The 13,916-nt window shown below is 37.8% G+C and overlaps 1 protein-coding gene across 6 annotated transcripts in view; it reads left to right on the forward strand.

Annotated features, from left to right (window-relative positions):
* The window catches only part of LOC131065519 (alpha-glucan water dikinase, chloroplastic), a 96,234-nt gene that overhangs the window by 19,559 nt on the left and 62,759 nt on the right, over positions 1-13,916 (forward strand). For all 6 annotated transcript variants that reach the window (XM_058000031.2, XM_058000033.2, XM_058000034.2 and 3 more), the window contains exon 13: positions 3,986-4,120. In XM_058000031.2, the coding sequence (XP_057856014.1) occupies positions 3,986-4,120 (135 nt within the window). The remainder of the gene's footprint in view (positions 1-3,985; positions 4,121-13,916) is intronic.

Raw genomic sequence — 13,916 nt, forward strand, 5'->3', positions numbered from 1 at the left:
CCACCAGATGCTATGACAGCATCACAAGCTTGAGAATGAAGTTGATTTTTTTTTTCCATATTTCTGAACTGCTTTTTCTTGTCCCTCCAATGCCTCCTATATTCCATGCTTTACCTTTTTTCTGTGTTGCTTGATCATAAGCAGTTCGGTCCTCAAGTGATGGTAGTTTAATCGACAATCCCTTCCTCATTCGATGGCAATTAAATTATTAATGGATAAATCCATCCCTCAATTTATGCCAATCTTAAACAAGTAAGTGATCCAAATTGACACATCAACTTATTTCCTTATTTAATTGATCCTAACTGACTCATCCACTTTTTTCATGATTCTGACCCTAATTATTCCTACACTGCCAGTCCATTCAGTCAATGCTACTCCTACACTTCCAGTCCCAAGAAGCAGGCCTGTCATATCAATATTAAGAATGGGACATTACATGTCCTTCCTTCCAGAATTTGCTTACCCTCAAGCGAGACAAGGTTAGTTGATCCAAGATGTCAGCCGACTCCCATGTGGCACCTCCTTGTGACAGAAGACCATTGGTTGCCATGCCAATTGGTGATATCTCATCACCCTTCATAATTTGTACCTTCATGCACAATTGAGGCTTTCCCTCATCATTGGAATACACTTCAATAAGATGTACTTATCCCTTTCCCAAGCACTTATGTGTTCAGTACTAAGGCTCCTTGTAGTTGAAGAATAACTACATCCTTTTCATCTAATTGTGGGTCATGTCACTTAGTTGCTGACTCCTACAGGTTTGTCCCATTCCTTGGTGACCCATGGGTCGAGAGGGTGTAAATCACAATCTTTGTGAAAAGGTTTGTGTTGAGTCCTTTGCTATTGTTGTGGTGCTTCTATACTCACAACTCTAGTGGTGGACCCTGGGAAGGATCTATTAGGTGTAGTGGTCTCTAACGTCAATAATCTAGGGGAAAGGAGTTAAGGTAGCTAGATGGTTCCAATGTCAAGGCCCTTTAATGGCTGCTTGTAATGAATCTGGTTTAATGGCCCTAACTAGGCTCTTGAGGGGTCTTCTCCTTGTAGTTGAAGAATAACTACATCCTTTTCATCTAATTGTGGGTCATGTCACTTAGTTGCTGACTCCTACAGGTTTGTCCCATTCCTTGGTGACCCATGGGTCGAGAGGGTGTAAATCCCAATCTTTGTGAAAAGGTTTGTGTTGAGTCCTTTGCTATTGTTGTGGTGCTTCTATACTCACAACTCTAGTGGTGGACCCTGGGAAGGATCTATTAGGTGTAGTGGTCTCTAGCGTCAATAATCTAGGGGAAAGGAGATAAGGTAGCTAGATGGTTCCAATGTCAAGGCCCTTTAATGGCTGCTTGTAATGAATCTGGTTTAATGGCCTTAACTAGGCTCTTGAGGGGTCTTTCAACTCCTCCATGAAGAGGAAAGTCAGATGCCTCTTTGATATATCAAGTACCATCACGACAACTCTCTAGAAATCAACATATGCATCTGTTGAACCTTGGTGCCGTAACTATGCCAATTCGCTAAAGTGATCCTCTAGGTCTCGCCTTTCAAATCTGTCAATCAGCCTCTTGCAAAACTCCTTGTAGGTGGTGATAAGGTTGTGCCTTTGAGTGAGAAGTTGGTGATACCACCACTCATGTGCAACTCCTTATAGGTGCAAGATCACAAATTTAAATGCTTTTGCTTGGTATATAGGGCTTAGTGAGAAGTAAGTGTTCAACTTTGGATCCAACCCTGGGCATAGGCTTCATTGGATCCATCAAATGAAGGAATGGTGAGCTTTCCCAATGTGGTTTGCAAATCTTTGTGAGATCTGTTTGTGGTGGGTTTACTTATATTATTGGTATTATATTTTGAATTAATTGTACATAAATTCATGAAGGAGATGTTTGCTCAAAATTCAGCGCTTTTTGCCTTGTCTTAAGCATGAGAGCTTCCAAGTCCTCTTCTTGCTGGTTGTCCATACCCTCTTCTTGTGACATGGATTCTTTTTGCAAGAATGTGACTCTTGGCAGGTCAGTGTCAAATTATCTATGATTTCACCAGAGTGTTTTGCTTTGTTGCTGAAGATGAAGATTCCCTTTATGCACCATTACCTAGAGGCATACTAGCATGGATTGGTTCCCTTACCTTGCACTCTCTGGATGAAAAGATTGATGAGCTATTGCTACCCATCCATCAAGGATCTCATCACATTGAAAAATTCCTGCTCTTTACCTTCATGTGATAATTTCTGCTTTCTTTGTTCCCTAAGTTGATATATGTTTTCTCTGTCATTTACTGACATGTAACTATTTTTTTAATACCTTCCTCAGCTGGCCAGGTACATACATAATATAAACCCCAAAATACCCAAAAATCAGAGTAGCCGGAAACTCCTTTGTTCCTCCCTGGGCACGCGTATCCTCGTATCCATTCCCGTATCCGAAACAAATACGTATCTGATACAGCCCGGATACACATTGAATACTGTACCCACATGTGCCCAAAAAACCTTGATTTCCAACCATGCTAGATACTATGTGATTTGATTTTTTTAAAATTTGACCGAAATCTTCTTAAATTTAATTTAAAAAAACTTCATTTATGCATTTTTAAAAAAATTAGCTATAAACAAAACCTACACCCAATGAGAAAGACGAATGAAATGTTTTTCTATTTGAGTGATCCATTTTTTGGGTTATCTTCCAATGCAACTCTACTATTTTTACATATTGTAAAATGTTAAATCAACTTATCATTATATATTTAGCAATAATGTGTCTATATTGCTTTTGAAGTAATGAAATCCTCCTCGAATAATTTAAAAAAATTGTGTCAAACATATGTGTGTGTTTTTTTATGAATGACGTATCCAGCCGTATCCATATTGGGGGTCTTAAAAAATGGCCATATCCATATTTGTATCTGTATCCATGTCCATGCAACTTTGCCTAAAATACTACAACAATAAATAGTTTTTATATTTTATTCAAACATGCACACATACAACTTGAAATCTACCAGTTTGATACAACTTACAAATCTGAATACTCTCCTCTGATTCATATGCAAATCTAAACACTGGATGTTTTAGTGTCACTCTGAATCTAGATCTGTTCCTTGAGGGTTTTCATCCCCAAGATGGTTGGTTTGCCACGCCTGAGGGGTTTTTACTCCAAACACCACTGGCTGTGTGACAACATCACAAGCCTGATAATGAAGTTGATTTTATTTTTTGCATTTCTGAACTGCTTTTTCTTGGGCCTCCAATGCCTCCTATATTTGATGCTTTCCCTTTTTCCTGCTTTCCTTAGTCGAGGGCAATCTGGTACTCAATTGATGGTAGTTTGAGTGACAAGTCCATTCGTCTATTGATTGCAATTGATTGAGGAATTGATTGCAATCCCAAATAGGTACCTGACTAATCTTTTGTATTTCCTTATTTATCTGACCTTAACTGACCTTAACTGACTCACCTGCCTTATTTCTTGATAAATTGACCCTAACTATCTCTAGACTGGCAGTCTACTTACTCAATGCTACTCCTGTGCTGCCAGTTCGAAGAAGTGGACGCCCAATACCAAGAATATCAAAATGGGGAGACTCCATTAGAACTTGTACTTAAGTGCCAACAATTGGATGTTAGTGACAATGCATCCACTTCAGATTTTTCAAAGCTTTTGTAATTTTCAGGAATTAATCAATTAAATTCTCTTTTATATCTTTCTGGTCAATTCTAGTACCATTTGAGTCATAAGTTTTCATCATAGGAAGATTAAAGTAATCAGTATTACAAAAGTATATTATTCAATTTGCTAAACTTAAATTGATTTTCTAAAAGATGTCAGGGTTTTGTATTTGGGATTTTCATCTTCTATATGTATTGTGATATACAATGTTGTTCTACTTGAGTTGACATTTTGAGAATATCAAAGCAATTGCAGTTTGTTTTGTGCTTGTCAGTACACTAAGAAACATGCCCTTTGTTGTACATGATTAACAGGTTCAATATTGCAACAGAGTTGTTGAAACAAGCGAAAGATGAAGGTGAGCTTGGACTGGCTGGGATCCTTGTTTGGATGAGATTCATGGCAAGCAGGCAGCTTACATGGAACAAAAACTACAATGTGAAACCTCGGTATATTGTTCATTAATTTGCTTTTCTTTGTGGTGCATTCTCCTATCACATGATGCTTCTCTTTATAAAGTTATAGTTGGTACTGCTTGAAACATGTTGCTTCAAGACATGTTATCTTCTACAGTTATGCTGCCATTAAGTTGCAAGAAGTGAAAAAGCACTTGTGGGCTAGAACATGGAATTTGAGGTTTCTGAGCTTTAGGATGAGAGATGTGTTGTATACCTGGAAAGAATACAGAATTTGAAATATAAAACTTTATAAATCCATATGACAGATGCAACTGGAGAATTATTTCTTATAGAGGCCCAAAGAGTCTTAAGATATGTGATACTGTAGGTGTTTAAAAAAATCAGTCAATATGAATACCTTTAATTTTTAGCACAACAAATTTTCTGGGGCTGTCATTGTCAATCTCAGTCTCAAGAGGTTGACTCCAGTGGACTCATTTGTAATTTTATATTGGTAAAGTGATTCCGTTATAGAGAATATATGTTGTTAAACAAATGCATTTTCAAATTATTTTAAACAACAAATGATTCACATCAGCTGAGCATCATGATTACAAGAAGAATTTCTCCCTACATAGCCAAGGAAAGAAAGTGCTTGGAATTACACTCCACTGAGCAAATAATTCGCATCCTTCCACAAGCATCAAACCTTAGCTTGCACAATCAAGGAAATTCTTATCTAGAAAATCACAACTTGCCAAAAGGAGCAGGGAGGAAATTTCTTGAAAAACAGCTTTGCATCCTCCAGATGGAACGGATTGGTGCCAACCAAATTGTGTGCCATAGAATTTTGCATGCCTCTCAGCATCCAAGCAGTCAAAAGGGAGTTGAGCTCAGCTTATAACAAACCCCCAAAACGCTCTAACTGTTGTACACTTCCAGAATTTATTATCAACTGTCACCTCCCACACAAAAAAACACAAAAGCATCCACAATAGATGTTACTTGACCATGCTTTGACAGCTTAACCTTGATGCATTAGTAGCCATCCAAACACCGTGCATTTGAAACAGGTTCTTTCTTCCAAATGACCATAACGGAAAATCTACAATCCCGTGCAATATAATGTTATGCATAGTACGTTGGTAGTAGATAACTGCAAAAAGAAAGGGAAGTAAAATTATTAACTCTACAAAATCCATTGAATAGACTGTCTGTATTCTGAAAGACTAAGATAGGAATGGTCATTATCATCTTTACTAGAGGAGTATCTAAGACTTGAGGTTGAACCATCATTTACTTCAAGCTATCCATGACTTCATGTTTACCATCCATTGCTTTTTGCCTTCGTTATTTTGCTTGTCCACTTTTATCTTCCCTTTTTGCACAATAGAAGTTGGTTGGAGAATCATTGTGATATTATTTCTTGTGGAATATCCATTCCTATAGTGGCCTCTTCTATATTCTTTTTTTGGTTTGGACTTGCTTTTGTGCCTCGCTGAAGAGGGGCACCATTCATGTTACTTCAGGGAACACTTGGACTCATAACTTATCAAGTTCCATGAAACTGTATCAGCTTGATTAATTCTACAAAGCAAAAGGAGTACTAGATCTACATTATAGCAAACATACACTGCATTCAAATTCCATTGCTATAGGGAAATCTTTGCAGATTCAGGATCAAACATGCAGATTGATATGTACAATCAATATACATAAATAATGAATGTAAACAAGTGGAAGACTGCCATGTTAAGATAAGTTAAGGCTTCATAATAACATTCTGCTCAGTGAGCAGTTCTAATGCATTCCATCCACCCAATCATCTATTTCAATTTGCAGCTGTCAAATCCAGTAAACTTCTTGTCCAAATGACCAACAATTGAGTAGAACTAGTATATGTCTTTGAATGCAGGCCATGGTCTCCTTCAATCTTAATTATCCCTCAAAATTCAAGCCATAACTTCAGATCTGTTTATAAGAAATACCACAACTTTGCAAGGACTCATGCATTATCATGCCTGAAGAAAAGTCACTATGTCCAACTTTCCAACTATAAAGGAAAGTGGGTGCGATCTCAGATTAGAAAACTCACTCAAGATCTCATTCTCCACGGTTCAAATGAAATGAAGTATCTGGTTGCTAAATGAAAGTTCCTTGATCTGTCGATTCATGGAAGCCCTTGTACTAAAGACTCCAAGGATTTGGGCCGAATAAAATTGGAAACCACAGGATTTGTGGAGTTACCCAAGGAATAATTTGTGGTAGATTTTTCACAAGAAATAAGAAAAATATTATGATGAAATTTGTAGGGACAAATATTGTAAAAACTAAACCATATTGATAACACCAAAATATATAAATATATAAGTGTTCTTTTAGGGATCTTACAATGTATTGTGCAAATGTTTATAGAGCAATGTATTCCCATACAGCTTCCTGCGAACTACCTTATGGGAAACTAACTTCCAACAGCTAACACAAAACTAACTAAACATTTTAATACTAACACTAAATCAGTAAAGTGACTTTATTACAAAATGTAAACCTTATTTTCCATCACCCCCTCTTAAGATTTGCATTACAAAAAACCACAACAAAAAAAGAACAGAGAAACTACACGACTGACTGCAGTAACCTATGTGGAAATCTATGGAAGCACCTTCACGAAATTTCCTCGCTTATTTAGAACACCATAAACTAGTGTAGGCAGATGCCTCAACTAACCACCAAATTTTCATCTTGAATACCCCAAACTACTTGTGTCTAGGCAAATGTCCTAGCTGGCTCCAAAGTTCCTCAAAACGCACATGAAAAAAAACAAACCATGCTAACCAATCATAACTGCTTATTCTTCAAAAGGTTCTCTTTGAATTAGTTTTCGAACCAAAGTAGAACTCCATCAAGCTACCTTGTGAACATCATAAAGGTGTAGGTCTCATGTTGAATTCTCGAGTTCTCAGATTATCACCTCCCCAAACTCCCGAATCACAAATCTCCTAAATTATTGGACGACAATATAGCGAGCTGCATCCACAGTGCTCCCATTCTCATGACCCTTGTAAGGGTATAATTACCAAGATCCAGAGATTCCCAAACTATTTGGGTAATAATCCATGTTGAATTTTATCTACATTAAATTCCTTCCCGTCTCCAAACATAGGTCTCTTAATATGTGAATTTTTCAACACTATTAGCATCTTGAAAAAAAGAGAGAGAAAAAAAAAAACATATGCTTCGCATGCAAAGTACCATCTCTAAGTGAGAAGATAGCTTGAGATGAGATTCCTCTAGCCTCTAGTGTTCACTACCCTCCTCTATGACCCCATTACACTTTATTCCATTTTATGTTGCATTAGACTCTTTGATAGCAGAAGCACGTGAGCTTGAATTCTCTTTGAACTGTAATGTTGGACATTTTTTTGTCATTGATGTCTTTGTAGGAGTTTGACCAGCTTGAGGTGCCTGGGTGTCAGCTTGAGCTGCTTGAGGTGGTTGCCTGCTTGGTTGAGCTAGTTGTCCGCTAGGTTGACTTGCTTGTGTGTTTGTTTGAGCAGGGTGTGTGCTTGCTTGTCCTTTTTGTCAGCAGCTGAATTAGAAATTCTCATGCCGAGTCAGCAAACTTGCCACATCTGCCTTGACTTGTCAAAAGGAATCTTTTAATCACAACGCATATCCTAAGTGCATGATATTGAACTTATGTTGGGTATTTCGATTTTCTTTTGGATGGCAGCCGTTTATTTTAAATTCTCTTCAATATCATAGTTGATATTTTTAGTTGATCTTTATGAGATGACGTAGTGGAACACGATTTGAAAATTTGTGTGTATGGTCAGCTCATTAATTACTACGATATTTCCCTTGAAACTTTATCGCTGTCTGAAGAATCATTTTTAATTCTGGACAATTTATATTTGCTTATACGTTTCTACAAAGAGGTTGAAATTTTTTCGTAACGGCTGAGAATGGAGAGGTGGACTATGATCATTTTAAAGTACAATAAATTTCTTCCAGCAGGTCGACGACTGAATGGTTGAATGGCATTGGAAGCTTTTACGTTTAAAAAAAAAAAAATCTATGTATGTGATGCGTTTTATTTTTTTTGAGCGCATCTTATCGTGCGTTCTAGAGATCATGGTGATGGTGGAATTTATTTCCACGTCAATTTTTTTTTTGGTTGCTGGTTAATGGAGAAGCTGTATTTGCTTGTGAGTGTAGTTCGATTTATTCTGGGGCTAAAAAATCCTTTTGAGTTGAGCGGGTATACTTGGTTTTAGTGGCTATATTTTGCGGCAATTATATACCTGATAAAATTTTTCGAACTGTAGATAATGGAAGAAATGTGTGGAGTTTATGATATATTTTTTAATGGATGTGTGAGGAGATATTAGTGTATGTCGAGCCGTATTCATAAAATGGGAGATAAGTCATCGGATGTGGGATATGCCATACAGGATACAAGCTGTAAAGAGTAGGTGCCGTTAATGTTCAAAGATAAAAAAAAAATCTCTTCTGGTACTGCTGCCGATTTAAAAAACAGGGGAGTTTTCTTGGACCTGTGACTTTGCTGGGAATAATACGTTTTGAATTTCTAGAAACGTGTTCTGAAATTTTTATGGTTAGCACGATTTGGTGAATGGAGATAATCTGCGTTTCTTCTCCTGTTTTGGTGTAAGAGCTTCTCAAGAGACTGTGCACATAAGGGTGGTGATTGGGTCTAAATATCTGTGGTGGCTATTGTGAAATCTGTGAAGCATATTCAGAAAAGAAGGGAGCTATTGTGCTTGATTGTGCTTTTTTTTTAAAGTATGATTATTGTGTTCATGCTAAAATGTTGTGATAAAGTTCTATGAAACAGTAATGTTGATGTGTTTTTTAGGCACATGCGAACACATAATAAAATACCATAAGTATCTTATCCTCTCTTGAACAAAATCTCTCAGATGCTGAAGATTAGCTTAAGGATCATTCGAGAAGACTCCAAGGTTCATGTATGTAGGATCACTACGTGTGGATAAGCTTTGTTGGTCGTTGTGATTGCTGTTTCATCTAGGGGCATTTATGGTTCGAAAAGATTTCATAAAGTGATTGTAGATGATATCCAATGAAGTTCTTTCCTAAAACTACTAAATGATTATAAAAAAAATGGCATATTGCACTTGATATGCAACATTCCTAAAACTACTAAATGATAACGAGCTTCACAATATATCAAGTGCAACATTCCATTGTTAAATCTAATGTTTAAACTAACATCAAAGGATTGACTTGAGAAGATAAAAGAACCATGCAATAGGCTTCAAGGATTGAGCAAAACACCATAACTTCAATGTTTTATTGATCTAATTGCCAAACAACAACAATTCTTCAAGTCTTTCCCTTGCCACTATTCTACCACTATTACTCTCTCTTCTATTCTCTTCTGTTCTATTGCTATTGCTATCATTATTAACCGTTACAAATGAAATGAGTGGAGTTTATATAAGACTCCCAAATACAATGAAGGGCCGAGATCGAATGAAGATCAAGGGCCAAGATTTTGCCACCTAAACCCTAATTAGGGTTTGATACAATTGAAAACCCTATCTAGATAATCATTCTCATGAATCAACCAATAAGAAGATAACATGTGCTGACACGAAAACCGAGGAAGTATCCTCCAATAGGAAAATGGAATGCCAAGTGGGATCATAACAAACTATCTTCTAGAACTTTGTTCCCTTTCTCCTTTTCCTTTCTAGCATATTCAATGAATCTGGACGTTATACTTTCAACTTCAGAAATTGGAATCTCAGGTAGATTCTTCATTCGTTCTTCTAGGTGGATTACTTCATCAAAGGCTGCAAGAAGTGTAATCTCCCATCCATGCTCAAGTTCTTTTGTCTTATCAATGAGGAACATAGTGGTATACATGCGATCCAACTGTTTTTCTGGGATTAGTCCACCTTCTCCCTAAAAGATGACTTTTATTTTGTCCTCCAATTCTTGAATGTCCACATCTGTTTCAATTTCTGCCCTTTTGTCAAGAATGACACACATCACCTCAATTGTCTTATCATGAATAGGATGGACAGTATCTTCGACTTGATTACATCTGTTACTAATGTCTTCAAAAAGGAGTTTCTTCATTTGAAGTAAAGCCGACCACTGTAACAGATTAGGAGTTGATTCTTTTCTAATTACCCCTTCTTGTGCCAGTATCTGTCTAGGTGCCTTCCTTATTGCTTGCAATACCGGGATGGTGACATCTTTAGTACGAGTGAATGCATCAACTGTCACCATGAGGTTATGAAATATCTCAAGGACAGAAATGGCTCTACCAAGTATTTTCATCATATTTCTCACAAACTCATTAGCCATTGTGAAAGATTTATTTACCCATGCATCTAGAAGTTGTGCTGAGTTTGCTATCTTCTCCATATGATTTACCGATTCGTGAGGAAGCATTTGTGGAGGTGTGTTTGTTGGGTCATGTTGCCTTAGTAGTTCCTTGAATTGATGGAAATAGCTCCTCCATGCATTTACCTCCTTTTCTAACCTTTTGTTCTTCTCTATTTCAGCCTTTAGCTTCTCATTGACCGCCTTCACTGAATCGTGCTTCATCCATGGCTTGCTTAGAAGTAAGTGGACCTAAGTCAAATGTCTCCAAATCATATTTATCTGCCATAATCTCATCCTCATACTTATCTACTGCCGGAGTGGCAATCTGTATCTTCCTGAAGCCTGTATCATCTCTTATTACTTTAGACATCTTTGAAGCTTTCTTCTTTTCAATGACTTCTTGAGGTCCATTTAGAAGACTCTCTAAATCAAATGCTTGTTCTTCTTCTTCTGCTATCACCTCCTTGGCAAGTCTTTCTTTGAGCGAGTCGGGGATAGAAGTTCGTCCTTCTTTTACTTGCTCTTCTTCGGGCAATGGCTCATTTCTGGGAGGGGAAGTTACTTCATTATTATCTCCTTGTTCCTCATCATCAAAAATCTGGATATGAAGGGCTGGATTTGATGATTCTTGTGGTCTCTTTCCTTTATCTTGTCTATCATTCCTGTCATTTTGTATTGTTGACTCCATTGATTCATCTACTTCATGGACCATGTCTTCATCTATTCTTTGACCCTTGCCTTGATTTATTTCTCTCCTGAGTTATCGGGTTCGGCCCCCTAGACCCCTGGTACTGGTTCGGTATGGTCCTGGTTCGGGGTTCGGGTCTGGTTCGCCTGTGGTTCGGACAGGGTTCATGGTTCACAGGCCTGGTTCGAACCAGGACGAACCCAAGAGGACCCAGGGTCGAACCCAAGAGGACCCAGGTCGAATTTAAGAGGACCCAAGTCAAACCTAGGGGTGTGACAACCCAAAAATGGATGTTTTTTTTGCAAAATTTAATTTTTTTTGAGTTCCACCACATAAAAAATTAAAATGACCCTAAAAGTGAGTTTTAAAACATTAACTTGGCTCATTTCACACAAGCAACATGACTACAAGAAAGGGGAAACGAAGATGTGGGATATGGAGCCAAAACATACTGATTTGGATAAATTCACTTCTCAGCTTGTTGCATTTGATGACTCAGATAGCGAGCAAACTTAAAGTGCAAGTGCAAGTGTCATTGGCATTGGCATTGATTCATCTAATGTCAACGTCAATGATGAGGAGGAGGAGAATGAGGATGACGAATTAGAGAATCCATTTGATGATCAAACTTTAAATTGTTGAAAGTTGAAACAATGACACTTGAATATTTTATCATTTTGATATTAAACTTGATGTATATGATGCTGTTATGGTATGATCATGATGCTATGATTACAAGTTTATGTTGGTTTTGTTGTTTATATGATGCTATGTGACATGCTAATCTTAATTCATGCTTATAGGCTGCATATATATATAATTTACATGTTTTTGTACTAACGAACCCAAACGAACCCAAACCCCTTTTCAAAATTTTGCCGTACCGGCGTACCGGTTCTTTGAACTCGAACCCGAACCGGCAACCTAGTTTCTCTCTCATGCCTAGAAGAAGCATTAGGAGGCTGATCAAAATTTGTCTTTTGCTTATTCTTGGATGTCTCTTTCTTTCCTTGTTCATTCTTCCTCTTCGATCCTTTAGAATGAGAAGTGCTCTCACTTACGCTTGCCCTTTCTTCTTCTTCTGTCCTTGTCTCCAAATTGAATGTCATTGTCACATCTTTCTCCTTCAATTTCTGATGTTGAATATCTACCCATCTGCGTGTGCAAGTTAAGACTTGATTCATCAATTCCCTCAAATCCGTGACTTCCTTTTCATCCCAATTAATCTTTATTCCTTTTTCTTCCATCTCATAGGTAGATTGGATATATCTACCACTATCTTGTGCTTGGTCGGCCACTCTATAGACTTTGCATTTCCTGATAAGATTAAGAGGCAGCCGGGAGTGCATCTTCTTCTTTATCTCCAAGTCATCTTGAGCATTCATCCAAAAGTCTTCTACTTGAAACACATGTTTATGCTTTCTTCCATATTACCATAGGGATCAAAGTTATCTCTAGAAGCAAATGGTGTAAATGAATAGAGAGATAACTCTTGCTCGGCACTTTCAGCTACTTGAAGGGAAGGACAGACTTCTATTGAATTTCCAAGTGAAATGGAATTAGTGATGATGCCTCCATGTTTGTACCTTAATGACTTGGTACATGATAACAATTGTCTTGCCACTTCAAGTAGTACTACCCTGTCTGTTGGATAACACGACAACATATAAGGAGGAGGACACCCTTGTATCGTTATGTATGTGAATTTGGGAAATTGAATGAACCATGCACCATATTGTTTGACAAGTGCTTGTGCCTCCGGAGACAATCTCTGATCGATTCCACCTTGTAGGATCCTAGTGATGTGCATTGTGAAAGTATCATTGACTGCTCTATAGTGCTGCTTAGGTGGGTGATGCAATATTTCATAGGAATCACAATCCCTTATCTCTCTGGGCCTCCTTCCAACTTTGCCTCTATGTGGTAGTCCCACATATTCATAATTCCTTGCTAGAGAATATATGACATATGAGCTCATGTGGAATGACTTGGTGGGAATTAATCTTCTCAGTTGTACATCTAGGCTATTACTAATGATTCTTGCCCAATTGATCATTCCTTTCCCTTGGATGATTATTTGTATGAAGAAGAACATCCATTTGTCAAAACAAAAAGCTTGAGGAGCACCTATAACTCGGCTAAGCATGGTGATCAAATTCCTGAATTCCTCTTGGAAGTCAATTCAGTGTGGCCCATTAGGTATCTTATTCAGGCGAGGTCTACTCTTTTGCAACCAATCCCTATTGATGACTGCTTGGCATGCACTAGGATCATCTTCATAAATTGACTTAGCTCCTTCCAAGCTTCTATAGATCACGTCCCTTTGTTCTGGTAAGTGGAAAGCTTCACTTATGGCTGTTTCTGATAGGTAAGCAACAATGGTTCCATCCTCGGCCACAATTGTCCTTGAGTGTGAATCATAGTGTTTGGCACACTCAATCATTAGTTCATGACATCTAACTGCAGGAGGGAAGCCGACTGCCTTGATGATGCCGCTTTCTATTATCCTCTTGGCTATAGGTGATGGTTTGCCAATATATGGTGCCTCACGAAACTTCTTCACATTGAAGTTCCAAGGTTTGTATCTCCAATGTTGCTCCACCGGGATGTGATTTTAGTCTCCAAGTCATCACTCCTTTGATCCTCTTTGATGAGAGCCTGTCAGGAGGTAGATCCACTTGCCTTGGGCGCTGCCATCATTCACCTATGAGAAATGTTCAAGTTAGGATCTTGGTGAATTATCAATGCATTGAAGCCTATCTACTTGAGCATGAACTG

This window comes from Cryptomeria japonica, chromosome 4, assembly GCF_030272615.1.
Source record: "Cryptomeria japonica chromosome 4, Sugi_1.0, whole genome shotgun sequence".
Classification (NCBI taxonomy): domain Eukaryota; kingdom Viridiplantae; phylum Streptophyta; class Pinopsida; order Cupressales; family Cupressaceae; genus Cryptomeria; species Cryptomeria japonica.